Source organism: Mustelus asterias, chromosome 27 (genome assembly GCF_964213995.1).
Source record: "Mustelus asterias chromosome 27, sMusAst1.hap1.1, whole genome shotgun sequence".
NCBI lineage: Eukaryota > Metazoa > Chordata > Chondrichthyes > Carcharhiniformes > Triakidae > Mustelus > Mustelus asterias.
Window position 1 is genome coordinate 14,166,884 of NC_135827.1, and position 20,512 is coordinate 14,187,395.

Sequence of the window (20,512 nt, forward strand, 5' to 3'; positions counted from 1 at the left end):
GAATCATCCAATGGGTTTCACTCCGGGCAGCTACTGATTCTGACCTAGGTAGCCAATATTGAGCCCTTATGATTCATCATGTAAATGTAGGCATTAGTTCATAGAGATTTCTGGAAGGAATGGCCTTTCTCCTCTGTAATTATTTTGTGATCTGGTGGTTGGAAATTAGTGTAGAAGATCATTGAATCCCTACAGTGCAAAAGGAGGCCATTTGGCCCATCGAGTCTGCACCGACTTTCCAACAGTGCATCCCACCCAGGCCCTATGTCCGTAACTCGCGTATTTACCCCGCTCATCCCCCTAATTTACACATCTTGGGACACTAGCATGCAATTTGGCATGGCCAATCCACCTAACCTGCACATCTTTGGACTGTGGGAGGAAACCGGAGCACCCAGAAGAAACCCACGCAGACACTGGGAGAACGTGCAACTTCCGCACAGACAGTGATCCAAGGCCGGAAGTGAACCTGGGTCCCTGGCACTGTGAGGCAACAGTGCTAACCACTGTACCACCGCAGAGCGAATCTGGTGGAACTTTTGTGTTCGACATGCAACAATAATGACCACTATTATATAGTGTTAACTACAGCTTAATTTCAATTGATCTATGAAGACTTTGTCTTGGTTACTTTTGGCCTTTTGTCCCTGTCATCCTCGAACACACACAACCATGCTCAGCACTGAAATATAACACTCTGAAGTGTTATGAGATAGGCCCAAGGGAGTACTTATGGGCCGGCAATCAAATCAAAAGGTTCAGTGGTCATTCCCAACTGTCATCAGACCCCCAAAACATTACAGTCCTGAAATTACTTCAAAACTCGAGGTATTATTTGATAGTTCATACCAGGATGCCCATTGGGTTATTTGTATTCAGTTTGCGACCCGCTTCTTTGTCTATTTCTTAAATGTCGATGAAATGCTTGATGCCAACACACAATGCAACTGTGTCAAGAGATTAACAACTCGGCTAGAATTTGTATTATTCTGAAAGAAATAATTTGTAGTAAATAACTAGCAATGCAGAGTATCTCGACTGGGAACACGATGGCACAGAGCATTGGCTGAACAAGTGAATAGAAAACTGAAGAAAAGATTAATAAAGAGTTTGATATGGGATGCGGTGCTGAGCACGGACACTGAGGAGTGGCGAGCTCAGATTTCTAGAAAATATTGAGATGTGGAGTGACTGAAGGCTGCTTTAAAGAAATGGGTTTTTAAAATATTTGTAAAAGCAGGGAGAGAGAGATAGGAGAAGATGAAGAATTTTAAGAAAGGAATTCAAAGTCTACGACCAGGTTGGCTAAAGGTTATTTCACCAAAAATGGGAAAAGGGAGGCAAGATGGATGGTGCTGTGTTGAATGGTTCGGTGTTTGATTATGTTAGTTTGTGTACGATTGATGCTCACTATGCTTGATTAGTGATGTCTGGGTGTGGAATCTGAGGAAAGTAAGGCTGTAGAAAGAGCTGCAAAACAGGACTGCAGGATGGAGTAGACATTTTAAACTACTGTGAATAAAACTGTTTTCACGTTGAGAAGCCAGTATCATCGCCGTACTGATCCAAGATATAAAATCTACAACAGATGGAAACTCAGAGTCACAGGAATGGGATCATAGAAATCAGTAAGAAGTCTCACAACATCAAGTTAAAGTACAACAGGTTTATTTGGTAGCAAATACCATAAGCTTTCGGAGCACTGCTCCTTCGTCAGATAGTGTTTCTTGTGTTTCTTCGTCAGATTTCCACAGTGCTCCGAAAGCTTATGGTATTTGCTACCAAATAAACCTGTTGGACTTTAACCTGGTGTTGTGAGACTTCTTACTGTGTTCACCCCAGTCCAACGCCGGCATCTCCACATCATCATAGAAATCATCATAGAAACCCTACAATACAGAAAGCGGCCATTCGGCCCATCGAGTCTGCACCGACCACAATCCCACCCAGGCCCTACCCCATATCCCTACATATTTTACCCACTAATCCCTCTAACCTACGCATCTCAGGACACTAAGGGGCAATTTTAGCATGGCCAATCAACCTAACCCGCACATCTTTGGACTGTGGGAGGAAACCGGAGCACCCGGAGGAAACCCACGCCGACACGAGGAGAATGTGCAAACTCCACACAGACAGTGATCCAAGCTGGGAATCGAACCCAGGTCCCTGGAGCTGTGAGGCAGCAATGCTAACCACTGTGCTACCGTGCCATTTGGGAGGGGATGCAGGACTGGATGAGATGGGCATTAAGTGGTTTATAGATTAAGGGAAGGATTTTATACTGAATGTAATGAGAGATGGAAAGTCAGAGCAGGTCAGCAAGAAAAGGAATGATGGATGAAATGCACAGTGCGGGACAGAGGACATCTGGTAGGGTTTTAGATGAGTTGGAGTGGGCTTGGTGGATTGGTTTGTAAATGGGGCAGCCCTGTGAAACTCCAACCGCAGTGCAGGCATGGAGAGATAGACATACAGCATTGTAGCCCTAACGTTACATCATTTTCCCCATACTCCTGGGATGGTCCACTTCTAATGCACCCCTTGCGATATTTTTGCCCTGACGTGCTGTCTGCCCCGATAAGATAGTGTGCTTGGCAGCTCTTACTTTATTTTGTAAGTATGGCTTTAGGCTGCAGCCCCGATCTTGCACCCTGTGACTTTGAATTGAATGCAGAATAAATCCAGTGCAAGAAAAGTGGCATCGACGTGCATTCCTGGTCATAAGGTTCCAGCAGAACGGGCATTTTAGATGATGCAGCAGGTCCGACATTGAATCTGTTGCTTTTTTTCCATCAAGGCCACGCAGAATTGATAATCCTCCTGTCCCCAGTGTATTTCCAGAGCTCCCCGAGGGAGATATTCAGAATACATTCTATGGATCTAATTAATAGCTGTGCTCTTCTGTTCCTGTAATATATGCTGGTTGGGAGCCATGAGTCCACTTTAGCTTCCTCAATGGTTTTTTGACTGACTGCGGGGTTAGCTGTTACTTTGGGTAATGGACGTATCTTCCATCCATCTGACTGGGAATATTCATTAATTCAGATCAGCGGAGACCAAATTGAATTACTAAAGGAGGGAAAAATGAGCTGGTGTAATTTGGTGCTGTTTACAGGCAGGAACTAATGCGTACATAGATCAAGGGTGATGTGGGCCATTACAAGCTTTAATGGAACTGCTTTGCGACTGAATAAATATAAGAATTACTTAGTAGATGCTGATTAGGCTGTTTTTAGTCAGATCATGTTGATAAAATGCCTTCGTTACTTTGTATATATTGTCGCTGTGCCATTCCTCTGCCCAAGGCTCTATCACGCAGGTCATTGTACAGCAGGTGCCCGTGGTAAGACATTGGATAATTGCACTGATGCCAAGGTAACACGACTGTGATTGGGTTTGTGGATCCCAGTGGTTCTGCATGAAGCATGAGGAGACAAGAATGTTGGAAAGCTTGGCAAGAATATTAGGTCCTGTGGGACGATCACTTCCTCATGCATCAATGCCACTTGCCTTCTGTCTCCAGGAACGCGTTCAGTTGCTATTTGAACCTCTTTGTTCTCTCTGTTTCAGTGATCTTCTCCCTCTGTCTTTCACCACAGCTTTGTTGTTCATCACCTTGTTAGGGTGATAAAGTTCTCCCCAAGCACCTTCCTTAATTTGGGTCCCCTGGCACTGGAAGTCTTCACCGTAATGAACCATTTGCCTGGGTTAATCATGAGCGGTTAGCAGTTGGATTCATGCAGATGTGCACAGATGTGACTGCTCGGGTGAATCATGAGCTGTGACTCCTCATGACGTTTTCTTTAAACATGTGCCAATATTTGTCAATCAGTGAAAAGGGGCGCCTCCTCTGACTAATGAAGATCTTCTCCTGTGGTCTCTCCGCAGTCCTGCGTGACGATTTCCGTCAGACGCCCAGTGACGTGGTGGTCGCGGCAGGTGAACCCACTGTTTTAGAGTGCCTCCCGCCCAGAGGGCATCCAGAGCCAACCATCTCCTGGAAGAAAAACAATGTCCTGATCAATGACAAGGATGAGCGGATCACGGTAAGCAGGGTGCGGCAGCAGGGAATGCCCAACACAACGGGAAATGGTCAGGTGGCACCCTATTGAGAAATGGCGGTGAACCGCACAGAGACTCTGATGCTTTCATGTTAAATGTTGAGCCATGAGGGACAAGCCAGAGTCTGTGAATACAAGTGACAGACTCTTATTCAACTGACTGAAACTTGTGCAGTATACTTCCCAGATCCCAGGGAGCAATCAGTAATAACCATTTGTGCTTTACATGAATGCATCCTGATCTTAATGTTTCATTTCCTACAACTTTAATTTTTGTTCATTGTTAATTGCCCAAAATAAACCTGCAATGCAAGGTGAAATATCCCAGAAGGGCAACATTCTGTATCCTTCAACATTGCACACTTTATAACACTCAGTCATACCACACCCTAATGTAACCTACTCCTTCGGTGTACCACACTCCAAGATACACAGTGCGTCTCCCTTCGTGTACCACAGTTCAGTAAACCCTGTTCCTCAGTCCAGTGTTCTTTCCAGTTGACTGTACCAGGCTGGGAACTTGGTGTTTATATCTGGAAGCATCTGGTGTTGTGGAATATATTAATGTCCTTTTCTCTTCTAGATTCGAGGGGGGAAACTGATGATCTCTAATACGAGGAAGGCTGATGCTGGCATGTATGTCTGTGTGGCCACCAACATGGTAGGCGAGAGAGACAGTGAGCCTGCAGAGTTGGTCGTATTTGGTAAGCACCATATTTGTATCCCAATTTTTTTGCCTTCAGCCCATGCAGCATGAACTGGCCTGTCAAGGACATACTGGTAAGCCTCTGTCAACTCTGCTTCCTGACCCCTACATACCTCCCACCCACAATTCTCATCCCTCCTCTCTGGAAGGCTGCCTACCATCTCCGTACGGTTCCAAAGGTGCCAGTCACCTCATGCTGCCTCATCCAACTCATGCGTTAGTCAGCTGTTCAGCTGTGAGGGGAATCACGATGCTGAGGGGGGTGGATCCCAGGCTCTCTCTAGCTCAGGTTGCTGAATCCAGTGATACCTCTAGGATTGTTGCCCAGTCTGAGGTGGTCTTGCAGCTCATTACTACAATGGGCACCGTCGTTTAGATAGAGCCCAAACCCACTTTCGAACCTGCCAATGGTCCGGTTTGCCCACTCACCAGTTTTTTTTAGTTGTTTCAAACTTTAGTTTATATTTTCTTCTCCAGTTTTTACCCTTTCTGCCTGATCAGGACTTTCTTTTTCTAATGTGGGATGTGGGCATCACAGGCAAGGCTGACATCTGTTACACATCCCTAATTGCCCTTGAACTGAGTGGCTTGCTAGGCCATTTCAGAGGGCGCTTAAGAGTCAACCCATCCCTGTGGGTCTGGAGTCGCAAGTCCGACAGACCAGGTAAGGATGGCCGATTTCCTTCCCTGAAGGACATCAGTGAACCAGGTGAGTTTTTATGACAATTTTCAATGGTTTCCAAACTTTTCTGGATTTCAACATCTGCCATGGTGGGATTCGAACCTGTGCCCCCAAAGCATTACTGTGGGACAATACCACTCTGCCATTGCCTCCTCACTGAGAATCGTTTTCCAACTGGTGTAGGCAAACTTCATGCCCACTCAACACTTATTCATGCACGACTTTAAACAGCGAGCACTGGCAGACAATTTGACACAGTAAGAAGTCTGACAACACCAGGTTAAAGTCCAACAGGTTTATTTGGTAGCAAAAGCCACTAGCTTTCGGAACAGGCTGTCCCTTCGTCAGGTGGGTGGAAGTTCCACCCACCTGACGAAGGGACAGCCTGTTCCGAAAGCTAGTGGCTTTTGCTACCAAATAAACCTGTTGGACTTTAACCTGGTGTTGTCAGACTTCTTACTGTGTTTACCCCAGTCCAACGCCGGCATCTCCACATCAAGACAATTTGACAGGCAGGCAGAGGGGAATTATGATTTTATCTTGATCCCACTGGGCACCCACTCAATCTGTTCTTTCCAGCAAGGCTCACTGGATCATAATTGGGGCAATGAAACTAAATGGAACATCCTGACTTTTACTTCTTACTGGACAACCCGGTTCAGCCATTGTGTGAACCAGATCCCATTATCAAAAGAATGTCTCCTCTTCCCATCCTGAATGATGAAGCATGAGCAGGAAGTTGAATATCCCAGGGCAGGATCGGGAGTGATGGCACGAGTCATTAATTTGTCTGCTAACTGAACAGGACTTTGATGGAGAGTACCTTAATCTTTAGAATCGGATGCTGTTAAGGTTCAACACCTTCACCTGAGGAAGGAAGTGGGGCTGTGGGTGTGGAAGCCATAGCGCGGGCAAGGTAGAATATCTGCAACGAAAGTTTCAGCCTGTTGCCCCGTGGCCCTGGGACGGCAAAGAGAGAAAATATTATAATCCAGTTTCTATTCTTAGTGTTGTTGACCTAAGCTGGAGTCCAGATGAGATACTGCAATTAGGCTTATTGTTCAGTGCAGGGAAATAATAATAATAATTTGGAGATTTTTTTGCCTTGTGTCTGTACGCCATACAAACTGGGCAGACCAACACCTTTGTAAGAAATGATTGAGTTATACACAAAGATAATGGCAAAGTAAGGAGCAGCACGGTGGCACAGAGGTTAGCACTGCTGCCTCACAGCGCCAGGGACTTGGGTTCGATTCCCGGCTTGGGTCACTGTCTGTGTGGAGTCTGCACATTCTTCCCATGTCTGTGTGGGTTTCCTCCGGGTGCTCCGGTTTCCTCCCGCAGTCCGAAAGACGTGCCGGTTAGGTGCATTGGCCGTGCTAAATTCTCCTTCAGCGTACCTGAACAGGCGCCGGAGTGTGGTGACTAGGGGATTTTCACTGTAACTTCATTGCAGTGTTAATGTAAGCCTACTTGTGACACAAATAAATAAATTAAAAGTAAATGAGTCAGAAAACATTTGATCTTGTTAATGTTACGGCCACTCCTGTTCAGTGAGGCTCACTGTAGGTACTTGTTTTACAATTGACTCAGTAAGTTATATTTCACCCCCAATAACTGGAGAAGGACAGCAATGGCTAATTAAAGGTACCTGACTACTCAACCCAATGGTGATCCATTGGTTGGAAAAGCCTGGCTTGGTTTCCACTAGCGGGGAGGTGATGGCCAAGAGGTATTATCGTTCGACTGTTAATCCAGAAACTCAACTAATGTTCTGGCGACCCGGGTTCGAATCCCGCCATGGCAGATGGTGGAATTTGAATTCAATAAAAATTATCTGGAATTAAGAATCTACTGATGACCATGAAACCATTGTCACTTGTCGGAAAAACCCATCTGGTTCACTAATGTCCTTTAGGGAAGGAAATCTGCCTTTCTTACCTGATCGGGCCTACATGTGACTCCAGAGCCACAGCAATGTGGTTAACTCTTAACTGCCCTCATGCAACTTGGGATTGGCAATAAATGCTGGCCAGCCAGTGATGCACATCTCCCATGAATGAATAAAGAGTTTAGAAGAGTGAGGGGCGATTTGATTGAAGTTTATAAGGTCCTGAATGGACCTTGAAAGGATGTTTCCTCTTGTGGGTGAGTTCAGGACTAGGGGATGCCCTATCAGACAGAGGTGAGGAGAATCTTTTTCTCTGAGGGTTGTGAGACTTTGGAACTCTCTGCCTCAGAAGGCAGTGGAAGCAGAAGTCAATGCGTATTTTTAAGGTGGAGGTAGATAGATTCTTGTTAAGAAAAGGGATCAGAGGTCATTGGGGTAGAAAGCAAATGTGGAACTCCACACAAACAGATCAGCCATGATCCTGTTGAATGGCAGACAGGCCAAATGGTCTACTTCTGCTCCTATTTTGTGTGTTTATAAGCTTGTTGATGCATCTGAGGGGTATTTATGGATCAGAATGACCAATTCTGGTGTTGCATCTCTCTAACTAATGGCCGTGGCTTGGTTTCCTTTAGCAGTTTGATGGCAGCCTTGTTACTGCCATTGATTGTGACATTTTGGCAGGCTTGAGTTCAGTGCCTGTGACTCGGCCCAGAGATCACATTTTCCTGGATTCAGAGAGGAGAGATGTTGCGTGTGGTGATGGCACTTTCAATTGTTAGAGAAGTGCAGGCTAGTAGCATGCGGAGAAGATAAAAGGGGAAAGTGATAGACCTTCGATCTCAGACTGAGTTCTCTTGCAACTTGGGACAGAATTTTGCCTTTGGGACCCTAATGTTGAGTGAAATGTGACTCACATCTTTGCACTGTCGCCTGGCAGTGATTTTCACCGAATTAGCCAATTAATGACAGCGGGCAGGTCCCAAATTTAGAGGGTGAATAGGATACCCTCCAACATGGAAATCTGTGGTTTAGATAAGAGAGAGAGAGAAGGAAAGTGGGTGTCTACATAACTCCAACTTTTGAAAATATTTTAGAAATATCCTCAGCTGCCAGGCCACCATTGTGAAGGGGGACAGGGCAGCCTATGGCTACAGCTGGGGTCAGGCAGTGGTGAGGGCCTCAAAGCCTGTCTGGAGCACTCGTCCTCTGGGTCTGCCACAGAGAGCTAGTCTAGGTTTTGATGCCTTGGTGGGGAGAGGAGCAGGTGCTACACGTCTCCATGAGACTTGGGGGTAAGATGGTGCTGGCACATGGCTGGCAGTGGGACCCATCCCCACATTCTCCCCCTGGTGGTGAAGGGGAGGAGAAAAATCCCATCTCTGAACTTTAGTACGAAGGTGTCATGAATGTGTTATTAGAAGATTCCGAAACAAGTCGAGGAAGACCTCAGGGCAAACCTCTGGACTGCCGATGGTTTGTCAACAGTGTGTTTGTTGTCTTTTTCTGTGTATGCTACTCGTGTACAGGTTCTCATTCTTCCCCTCTCCTGCAGAACGGCCCACCTTCATCAAACGCCCTATCAATCAGGTGGTCCTGGCAGAGGACACTGTGGATTTTCACTGCGAGGTGCATGGGGACCCAGTACCAACTACTCATTGGCGCAAGGAAGAGGGGGAGCTGCCACGCGGAAGGTACTGGAATTCAAGTATTTTAAAGCTTGTTAAATATTACATGATTATGTTACTTTGTTCCCAATCAAGGGAACTGTTCAGTCCCCAAGGGGATGGCATTGTTGTTAATTGATGTGTAAAGCCAGTTTGGCTCATGGAGGTCTGATGCCATGTTCTTCATTGGAACGGGCTAGAGTGAGAACCATTCCAGCATTTAATTCTGTTATCAGGATTTAAGCCAGGAGTGTAACTCTGGTTATTGTCCACTGTGGAACTGAGCCATTGCAGAGCTGGAAGGTTTCAGGTTCCATCTCCTGCCCATGTCGGTCCCCTCAATAGAAGGGGCAACTACAATTTCCTCAGCATGTCCGATAGATGTTATAGAAACAAATCTATTGATGTTCTTAGTCCTGATCACTATACAGTGACCTCCAATGGAAATACAGATGTTGGGTTCAGGATCTGCCTCTGTTGCGATGTCTTCCATACTCAACTCTGTTGATGAACATTTTCTGAGTCGGTCATGTGAAGGATGGCCAATAGCTGTTGGCATGTGGCAATCAGTAGCCCAACAGCATAGAATCCAAGTGCAGTAGAAGGCCATTCAGCCCATCAAGCCCAGACCAACAACAATCCCGCCCAGGCCCTATCCCCGTAACCTCACATATTCACCCTAGCTAATGCTCCTGACACTAAGGGACAGTTTAGCATGGCCAATCAACCTAACCCGCACATCTTTGGACTGTGGGAAGAAACCAGAGCACCCGGAGAAAACCCAGGCAGACACGGGGAGAACGTGCAGACTCCACACAGACAATGACCCGAGGCCGGCATTGAACCTGGTACTCTGGCGCTGTGAGGCAGCAGTGCTAACCACTGTGCCACCGTGCCGCCCTCCAATGGACTCGAGTCAAATTACCTTCTACTGCACTTGGATTCTATGATGTTGGGCTACTGATTGCCACATGCCAACAACTCTTGGCCATCCTTCATTACCGATTCAATGAAAATTGGGAGAAATGGAATATGGGCTGCCAATCACCGTTGCCAGCGTTACGATGACACAGCGAGTCAAAATGACCCTCAGTGAGTGAGCCGGTCTATTTTGTTTTGCACCAAGTGGCCAACAAAATCCTTTGTGTCTCCTAATAGGTTTGAGATTCAGGCTGACAACAGCCTGCGACTAGCTCGGGTTGGCAGCGAGGATGAAGGAACGTACACGTGTATTGCAGAAAACAGTGTGGGTAAAGTTGAGTTCTCAGGCACTCTGACTGTACACGGTAAGGAGCTGCGAGTTGATGTATTTGAACTGGTGACTGGTGTGTTTAAAGAATGTGCTCGCTTAGTGAATTATAACCATGCGCTAAGGTGTGAGTGATGGAATTCACTATTTCCAGTGGATAGTGGAATTGCCTCACAACGAAAAGCATTGTCGAAATGCACAACGTCTTTGGACTGGTTAGACTTGATAATGCTAATTTAACCTTCTGCAATGTTTTTGTATTTGAAGACTTTGGGGGGCATTTTCCAGCTGCGCTCGCCCCAAAACTGGAAAATCCCACCCGCTGTCAACAGACCTTTGCATGGCCCCACCCCCCCGACTCGTCCACTACGATTCCCATGGCGGGTGAGACGGGAAAATTCCAGTGTTTATCTCTTGATTTATGAGCCTTGACCGTGAGTGCCAAGCTGCATGTTCAACCTATTGCTAGGGCATCTCCTGACACTACCCTTGCCAACAGGGACACTTCCTCCCCACTCCTGACGCTGACTGGAGAAGGTGTTGGGTAGATGCCGGAGGACGGCAGAATGGATCTCGGCTATGATTTCACTAATATCATAGAACATAGAACAGTACAGCACAGAACAGGCCCTTCGGCCCACGATGTCGTGCCGAGCTTTATCTGAAAAAATATCAAATAGGCTCCCCCTGTACTTTCAGTTTAGACTCGAAGTGAGGAAGATGATGAACTCCAAAAATGAATGAGGGGACCTGAAAGCTACTGATGGAATCCCATCCCATCAAAAATCAACCTTTCCGGCAGACAAAGGGTTAAATCTTGGTCTTGTCCAATTCTAAAACATCCCTCATGATCTTTACTTACATTGAATTCACTTAAAGAAAATCCCTCTCTAATATTTTTGAATGGAGGTAGAATGATGAATACGTTTGAATAGTTATGATCATTAAAAACCACTCTCGATATCTCTGCGAGATTGGATTTTTTTTCCCCAGCGCTAGGGAGATTTGAACCTTGCTTTCTGTCAAAAGGTTTTCAAGGTGGCTGTAGCTGAAGATGGAGAAGCTGGTTTCCAGCAGGAGGTTAAATCTCTAAACGGCTCGGTTTGACTCACTCATCGGGTCAGCACCATCCTAAATGTTCTCCTTGTTTAATGGCTTCTGTTCGGAAGCAATATCTGAGAGCTGGAACTCATTCATTTACCATCCGCCGGTGAGGGACATTCAGCTCCCACTCGAATCAAACCGTAAAATTACCAGTGAACGCTCGCTGCTAAAAATGTGCAATTGTCAGGGCGAAAGGGATGCTCCGGTGGTTTTCTCTTTTCCCTGATTGATTGTCACTCACTCTGCAGCGGCATACCACCTATTACAGTGCACCTGGAGTGAGAAATGGAGACAGGAATTGGAAATACCCAACCATGGAGCCAGGCGTTCATTTTCATTCTCTCAGATTGGTTCACTATTTGAGCTGGGTAACTTTTTCAGATTAATTCTGGGGATGAGAGCATCGGCCAGCGTTTATTGTCTTATCTCCAGCTGTCCTTGAGGATGGGGCAGGCAGGGTGAGCTGCGTTCACTGTCCGTGTGGTGAAGGTGTCCCTGTAGGCCTGTTAGGCAGGGAGCTCCAGCGGTTTGATACAGTGACCATGAAGCAGCGAGGATGTACGTCCAAGTCAGAATGGCGTGGAATATGAAGGGGAATCAGTCAGTGATAGCGTCCCTTTGCTCATGTCCTTCCGGAACCCACGGATGCTGCTCATTGTTTGAGTGGGAGGGTGAGAAGGAGCCAAATTCCTGTTTTAACGAGAACAATGCTGATAGAATCATAGAATGCCTACAGAGACCATTCGGCCCATCCAGCCTGCACCAACCCAGGCTCTATCCCTGTAACCCCACATATTTACCCTCCTAATCCCCCTGACACTGAGAGGCAATTGAGTGGCCAGTCAACCTAGCCTGCACATCTTTTGGACAAGGGAGGAAATCGGAGCACCCGGAGGAAACCCACACAGACACGGGGGGAATGTGCAAACTCCACACAGTCACCCGAGGCCGGAATTGAACCTGGGTCCCTGGCGCTGTGAGGCAGCAGTGCTAATCAGATGTTAATTACCCCCAAAATGGTTATCATATTGAAGACATGGCGGTGTAATAATCATGGAACTGGAAGAGTAACCCAGACGTTCTAAGTACAAATCTCGCTATGATAACTTCTGAAGTTGAGTTAAATAAATTTGGTCATTTGTAGTGTCAGGGGGATTAGCAGGGTAAATACATGGGGTTATGGGGATATATAGAGCCTGGGTGGGATTGTTGTCAGTGCGGGCTCGATGGGCTGAATGGCTTCCTTCTGCACTGTAGGGATTCTATGATTTTTAAACTCGCACTGCGGTGTTTGCATGGTTCAATCTTGATAAAAGCAGAAAACAATCTGGCAGGAAATAATCCCTGAGTGCAGAATTGTTAGACACAGCAGATATAACCAGCCTGTTAATAAACTGCTGTAGCACAGCCCATGGACATACACAGCCAATTGTTGATTCTATTGAAGATAATGTTAAAATCACAGTGTACATTATAGGATATGTGGCCGCATCGAAGTGCAGCTCAATAGTGATTTGACCATATATTTAGTGATAAACGAGGTAACAGCAACCTATATTTATGTAGCACTTTTAACACAGGAAAGCTTCCCACAGGCGTGTTAGCATATCTAAGTTGGCACCAAGTCAAAAAGGAGGCATTTAGATAGGTGACCAAAAGGTCAGAATTTGATGAAAGAACTCAGAGAGTCTTCATTAATAATGTTTTTCTTAAAATTCTAGGGTAGGAATGGTACTGAAAAGCCTACATTTACTCCCAAGCGTTATTTCCCCTAAAAGAGGGTAAAGAGTTCATCTCAAATGAATCACATGTTAGCCAGTGGGGTTGGCAGGCTCCAGAAGGACACTGGGGATTTGGTTGAGTTTTTACAATAATCGTTGGGTTTTAAGTCAGTCATCGGTACTTTATAAACATTCATTCACAGTGCCGGCCCACAAATTATCTTTTTTTTTTACTGAATTCAATTTTGCAACTGTGGGATTGAAACTCTCAGGGCGGGATTTCCACCCGCGCTCACCTGAGGTCAGCTGACCTTTGCTTGGTCCGCTCCCCGCCTGTTATGATTTCCATGGTGGGCAGGATGGGAAAACTCCACCCACAATCTCGGGTCTGTTCATCAAGCTCTGTTACAACACGTTCCACCGAACACAGAACAGACCTTGGAGCTGAGCTGATTTTAGGGGGTTTAAAATAGATAAGACACCTCACTTCCTGTGAGTTGCTGAGCCACCTGAACATGAAGAGCGTGATAGTTACGTTGCTGCTCACTTGGGCGCCTTATTAGTTGGGGTTCCTTGCTTCTGATTGGTGACCTGTGACCCCCTGGTGGAGGACATTGGGTGACAGCAGGTTCGAGCTGGACCACAATGCCCACCCATGAAATTGAAACCATTGCTCCGAAAAGGGCCATCTTGGTGACCACCACAAATGCAATGTATTTGCAAAAGCTGGTCAGAGAAACTTTGAATAAATCATTGCCAACCTTGCAAATGGAATGCAGCATGTAAAGATTTCAATAAGTTTAACAGATGAACAATTATGTTTATTTCACCACAGGAAGAGTTAGCTCAGAAACAACATGTGCTGTTGACAAAAATTGAATCCAAGCTTCCAGCATATTTTAAAAAATTATTTATTAGTGTCACAAGTAGGCTTACATTAACAGTGCAATGAAGTTACAGTGAAAATCCCCAAGTCGCCACACGCCGGTGCCTGTTCGGGTACACTGAGGGAGAATTTAGCATGACCAATGCACCTAACCAGCATGTCGTTCGGACTGTGGGAGGACACCGGAGTATCCGGAGGAAACCCACGCAGACACGTGGAGAACGTGCCAAGACCGGGACCCAAGCCGGGAATCGAACCCAGGACCCCGGTGTTGTGAGACAGCAGTGCTAACCACTGTGCCACCATGCTGCCCCCATGTGTAAATGTACAAGTTCTTCACTTGAGATGCCCATCTCACCTTATCGAACGGGCGGCACGGTAGCACAGTGGTTAGCACTGCTGCTTCACAGCTCCAGGGTCCCGGGTTCGATTCCCGGCTCGTGTCACTGTCTGTGTGGAGGTTGCACATTCTCCTCGTGTCTGCGTGGGTTTCCTCCGGGTGCTCCAGTTTCCTCCCACAGTCCAAAGATGTGCGGGTTAGGTTGATTGGCCAGGTTAAAAATTGCCCCTTAGAGTCCTGAGATGCATAGGTTAGAGGGATTAGCGGTTGGTGGGATTGTGGTCAGTGCAGACTCGATGGGCCGAATGGCCTCCTTCTGCACTGTAGGGTTTCTATGATTCTATGATTCTATCTCTAAAATGTTCTTAAACTCCAGCACAGGGAGGCTCTAAGAACTTTGATTTCCCTGCAACAAATTCCTGGTGTTCCTGTGTTCGCCGACACTTCAGCTGAGGAACTCTGGGGGCTGTGCCTGGTTCAGTTAAACACCTAAATTCAGGTCTTCCCCTAAGGGTAAGGTGCAACCAACCTTCCTGAAGGGCAGCAGTTGCTTATGTTCAATTCTCAGTAGACGACTTGCACTTAATGCTATTGCAAGCAGGGCAAAGGTCTTCTTCCCCAGTCGCTGGCGAGGAACTCCTACCTTCCTCCATTCATGGTGGCCATTGAAGGTAGAATAAGGTTCAGCTTTCTTCAGTTTGGGCCACTTGCCTCATCTAAGTTCTAGTTCGGAAAGAAATGATTTGCCAGGCACCATTGGAACCACACGCCAGCAAGAATCAGTGTCTTCAGGTGAAGAGTGGTCAGAAACCATCAAAAGAAATCTAAATTCAAGTTGTGTGTGTGTGTGTCTCCTGTTCAAAATAGGATGCGATGGCTGGATGCAGGTCAAGCAGGGTCAGCCGCCAACTCGTGGATCTCCAGCTTCCTGTGTCATACCGCACGCACAACCCGGGAATGATGGAGATTTTCTTTTTATCATTGCCCGGCACTTGTGACGTTATAAAAGCATAAATTTGCTAGATTATTATTTTAAGCGGTGCGTTATGAATAGAATGTGTCACCGGGCAGCAATGGGGATGTGATAAATGTCTTCACACGATGAGGCCGACTCAATTACTCATGAACGCGGAGACACGAGTGAATTAAACTCAGGCTGATTTGAGGAGATATTCATCACACCTCACCGCTGCCCCTGACATATCCTTTATGTATTTGTAAAAGAAAATGATGATATATTTTAATGCACTGGGAACGTGGCAGTGAGTAGTTGAATAGTGATGGCAATTAAATCCGAACGGTGACTTTGCATTTTGCTTCACGCTCAATATCTGGGTGAAGTGATTTGACACGGCATTTTCACACACATCCCACATGAGTAATCTGCTGGCAAATTGTCACAAAATTGTGTAAAGAGTCCCGGAAACAGTGATTTGACGAGTTTTTCATTTCGGATGGATCCACAAGCCAATTAATCACTCGCTGTGCCAAATCACTTTTCCCTTATCAATAGCTAAAGTTAACGTTTCCTGCTGTTCTCCATGTTTAAGCCAACATTAATGCTGTCATTTGTGTATGAGTTCATTCATGAATTTTCCTTAACATCTCATGTATGTTTTTTTTATTTTTTTTCTTTGTTTCAGTTGGTCCATTCAGTAAGTATCCATTTCACCTCATTTACTTACTGGTGCATGCTGGGGTAGGTGGAGGTTTATAAATTAATGACTTTCATTAGAGGCATGTCCTAATCTTTAGACTGAACCTTCATCCATTACAGCAGCGATGGGGGGTGAAAGCCCCATGCACCAGGTATTTAATGCACAAGATCCAACTCTTTGCACAAAATTTCATTTTCTCATAATTTCATCCACAAAGTGAGACCAAGTGATAATTCCTGTGTCTCTGGAAGCAGCTATTAACTCATTTTGCGTCGCTTGTTGATGATGTCATGGTGCCCATTGCTGTGCGCTGAAGCACATGGGAAACCAGAGATGTCAACATTGGTGCCTTTTTATTTAAGGTTAATGGAATAAAAGTGTTTCTCCAGTGATTAAAATGAGGTAGTTAATGGCAGATGTATAAATCCCCAGGATCCTTATGGACTTCAGCCAGCAGGAAGGGTCATGACATCATCATCTGGGGGCCACAGCCCATGTAAGACCGATCAGAGGTCTGAAAGACACCAACATTCAAATCTGATGTTATATTAATTCAGACAATCAATAGCAGGAGCTGGTTTGTGTCGGCGTGTGGCTTGTGTAAAATAGTTGGCATCCTGGCATTTTTCTTCAAGAAAATGTATTTGTAGAATAACATTTTTTTCCATATGAGCCGATGTTTTACGGGCCCTCATTTTCTAAAGTGGGATGTTGCGGAGTTGAGGGTTACCAGTCTGCAATCCTGGTGGAGTAGGGATTCAGTTTGGATGTGGCATCACAACACCTCCCACCATCTCCACGTACTCCTTGTGGTCAAACAAGATTTGACATGCACTTTATCATCTCCGACATGAAGAATGGACCTTTAACAAGGTGCTTCAGCACTGCTGGTGACTGGAGAACTGCAGCATAGCAAGAGTCAGTGCCTTCAGGAGCGAGAGAATCGGAAGGGGGAAGGCAACAAGGAACAGATAGTTCCAGTGCAACTATAGAGGTCAACCAGAGTACATCATCATTAGGTTATTAGTTAATATAAAAGAACTCTCAAATCTCTCTTAAATCACGGACATCTTACTGCTGCTACAGAGGATGTGCATTCCCACTTTATTGTGTCAACTGAGCAGGCGTAGAACTTTAATGGGATAGTCCCTCTTGGAATCTGTCTGGGATGGATCCAAAAATAAACTAGGCCATTATCAGTCTACCATCTAAAAGTTAAGCAGGAAATGTACTCTGCCGGGGGAAACGGGATTAAACACTTACAGGGGCCAAGTCATTAGAAAACGACATACAGGGGATTCATCTTAACAAAAGACCCTTGCACTAAACAGCATGTTTGATAGGAAGGAATGAGATAATGAACAGATCAAGGCTCGAGTAGATAAAAGCTTAGAAATGCTGGAATTCTGAAACAAAAGGAAATATGCTGAAAATGCACAGCAGCGCTGTCAGAGTTTGTAAAGAGGAAGACAGGTTTTATGTTTTGGGTGTAATTCTTTGTCAGAAATTGCCCTTTATCTTCACAGATCGTTACAGGTATCTTTCAGCACCTTCTGTTTTTATTTCAAGACCATGACTGTTTTTGTAGTGATATATCTCGTCTCCAGAAACATCCTCAGACCACATTTCACTTGACAAAGCATCAGTCCAACAGGTTCAGAGCATCCAGTCCATATCCATGACTTTACAAAGGCCTGCCAGCTATTCTTATAAAGTGTTGAACTTGGCACAGTGGTTAGCACTGCTGCCTCACAGCCCCAGGGACCCGGGTTCAACTCCCGGCTTGGGTCACTGTCTGTGCGAAGTGTACACTTTCTCCCCGTGTCTGTGTGGGTTTCCACCGGTTTCCTCCTCCAGTCCAAAAAACGTGCTGGTTAGGTGCATTGGCCATGCTAAATTCTCCCTCAGTGTACCGAGTAGCGACTAGGGGATTTTCACATTAACTTCATTGCAATGTTAATGTAAGCCTACGTGTGACCCTAACAAATAAATAAATTTAAACTCTGGACTGGGATAGCAAAGTCCCAGTCACCACAGGCACACACCCTTACTCAGGCTCCTGAAGAACCAGCGATGGAGGCGGCTTGGGTGCGCCATTCTGGGAAAGAGGGAAATGTTCTGACTGGATGAAAGGATTTAAACTGCATCATTGCAACACACTTCCTGATGACGTGACTGAGCAGCAACGGTGATACCTTCACCGGGGAATGTTTGCTCCCTGTCAGCCTCACACAACCAACACATTGTGGGGGGAGAGAGGAGGGAGAAACGGTTACCCTAAAACTGCGTTTCCATTCTCTTTTTGCACTTAACATTCAAAATGTCCAAGAAATGATCGCCCCGGAGAAGATTCCTGACCGATGGGTTGATGTTGAGCCAAATACTTTCATTCTAACCTGATTCTAATCAGCCGTGCTTAATAGGAACATTGAGGAAACGTTTACCATTTCTTTGCCTCAACTTACAACAGTAACAGGTACTGATATTGAGAGCACATCCATAGATTTCATAGGCTTGCAACATTACAACCAACTTTGTTTTCAAAGGAGTGCTAGATACGTGACAAAAGTGGCAGTATAACTCCAGACTCAGGTTGTAATCTGTAGTCAGGGAAGGTTACTGCAGAAAATTGCTCCTTTAGAATTAAATCATTAAGATGTAGAGTACAAAGCCTGTATCCATTGTAGCTTAGAAGAATGGGAGGTGTCCATATTGAGACATATAGGATTCTCAGGGTAAATGCTGAGAGGTTGTTTCCCCTTGTCAGAGAGTCTACGACCAGAGGGTTTAATCTCAGAGTAAGAGATAATCATTTAAGACAGAGATGAGGAGGAATTTCTCATAGAATTAGAGAATCCCTATAGAGCAGAAAGAGGCCATTCGGCCAGTCAAGCCCAAACCAGCAACAATCCAACCCAAGCCCTATCCCCGTAACCCCACACATTTACCCTGCTAATCTCCCTGGTGCTAAGGGGCAATTAAGCATGGCCAATTAACCTAACCCGCACATGTTTGGACTGTGGGAGGAAACCAGAGCAAAGAGGAAACCCACGCAGACACAGGAGGAATGTGCCAAGTCTGCATTTTTCTCAAGGGTAGTGAATTCGTGGAATTCTTTACTGCAGAGGGCTGTAGAGGTTGGGTTACTAAGTATGTTCAAGGCTGAGATAGACAGATTTTAATCAATAAGGGGATCAAAGGTAACGGAGATAAGGCAGGAAGTAGAGTTGAGGATGGTCAGATCAGTCATGATCACATTGAACGTTGGAGTGGATTGGATGGGCCAAATGGCCTTCCGCCGCTCCTACACTTTATGCTAAACCTTTACAAATCACTGATTAGGCCTCAGGTGGAGTGTTGGAGTCTAGGTTTGGGCAGCACACAAAATTGATGTGAAAACCTCAGAGTGCTGAGGAAATTTATTGGACTGGTTAATGGGGGATGGGGGACACCAGTTACATAGAGAGACTAGAGCAGCTGGAGTTGTTCTTTTGGAAGAGGGAAGATGAAGGGGAGATTGAATGAAGGTGCTTTAAATTGTGGAATGGCCTTGATAGAGGAGACAGGGAGAGAGTCTTACACTGACTGGAGCATTGATAACCGAGACACACATTTGAAGAGGTTGGCAGATAAACCAGAGGAGTGAGAAGGACAGGGATACTCTTCCTAAAGGTTACTGGAGGCAGATTCAATAGCAACTTTCAAAACAGAATTGGGTAAATACATGAAAAATATGTGGGGCTGTGTGGAAAGTGCGGGTGAGTGGAACCAATTGGATTGTTCTACCAAAAGGCTGGCACAGGCAGAATGTGCCAAAAGGCCTCCTTTTGTGCTGTAAGATCCTATGATTGAAGATTTGCTTACCTTGGGTATCCATTGCTATTTCAATGGATGCACAATATGATTGAATGGCAATTAGATATCGATGGTGAGCTTGGCTGAAATTCTCCCATCTCACCCGCCGTGGGAATGTAGCGGGCAAGACAGAAAATTTGGGGGACCATTTACAGGTCTGTTGAGTTCAGGCAGGAATTTCTAGTCTTGGGGTGCACGGAGCCAGATAATCCTGCCCCTTGTTTCCAAAACATTTTGAGTGCATCTAATGGCAAAAGATTACTTTAGTGTGTCCTGGTTTGACTTGTGCTTTCAGTAATCCCAATGCTATAGAATTAATTGCAGCATGTGTGTGTCCATCCTTATGATGCCCATTAGCTGCAAGGGTCAGAGCTAAACCATGGCCTGGCAGCCTGTAATCAAGTCCCAGTCACCACATCTGTCCTTACGTTTATTATTGACAATCGGAGATTAACATCTGGAGTAACTTTCTGGGAAGCAGCTGTGCTGACTGCCAGAAGGTTTGCATCAAGGCTTTTTGTTAGCGAATCAAGGCAGAATAGCATCCAGGAAAAGTGAATTCATCCAACTAGAATCGAATCCTTCAATTGCAAAGAAGGATTCATAGTTCCCATATTTCCTCACCTTTGTAAAAACTCAATTTCAAGGACCCGAGGGGGTACAGAGAAGGTTAACCAGGATATAAAAGC

General features: G+C 45.6%; 1 protein-coding gene across 1 annotated transcript in view; it reads left to right on the forward strand.

Moving 5' to 3' along the window:
* Nucleotides 1-20,512, forward strand: part of robo3 (roundabout, axon guidance receptor, homolog 3 (Drosophila)) — a 322,494-nt gene that overhangs the window by 142,641 nt on the left and 159,341 nt on the right. Inside the window, exons 3-6 of the mRNA XM_078198844.1 lie at nucleotides 3,892-4,049; nucleotides 4,648-4,768; nucleotides 8,899-9,037; nucleotides 10,169-10,296. Of these exons, the coding sequence (XP_078054970.1) occupies nucleotides 3,892-4,049; nucleotides 4,648-4,768; nucleotides 8,899-9,037; nucleotides 10,169-10,296 (546 nt within the window). The remainder of the gene's footprint in view (nucleotides 1-3,891; nucleotides 4,050-4,647; nucleotides 4,769-8,898; nucleotides 9,038-10,168; nucleotides 10,297-20,512) is intronic.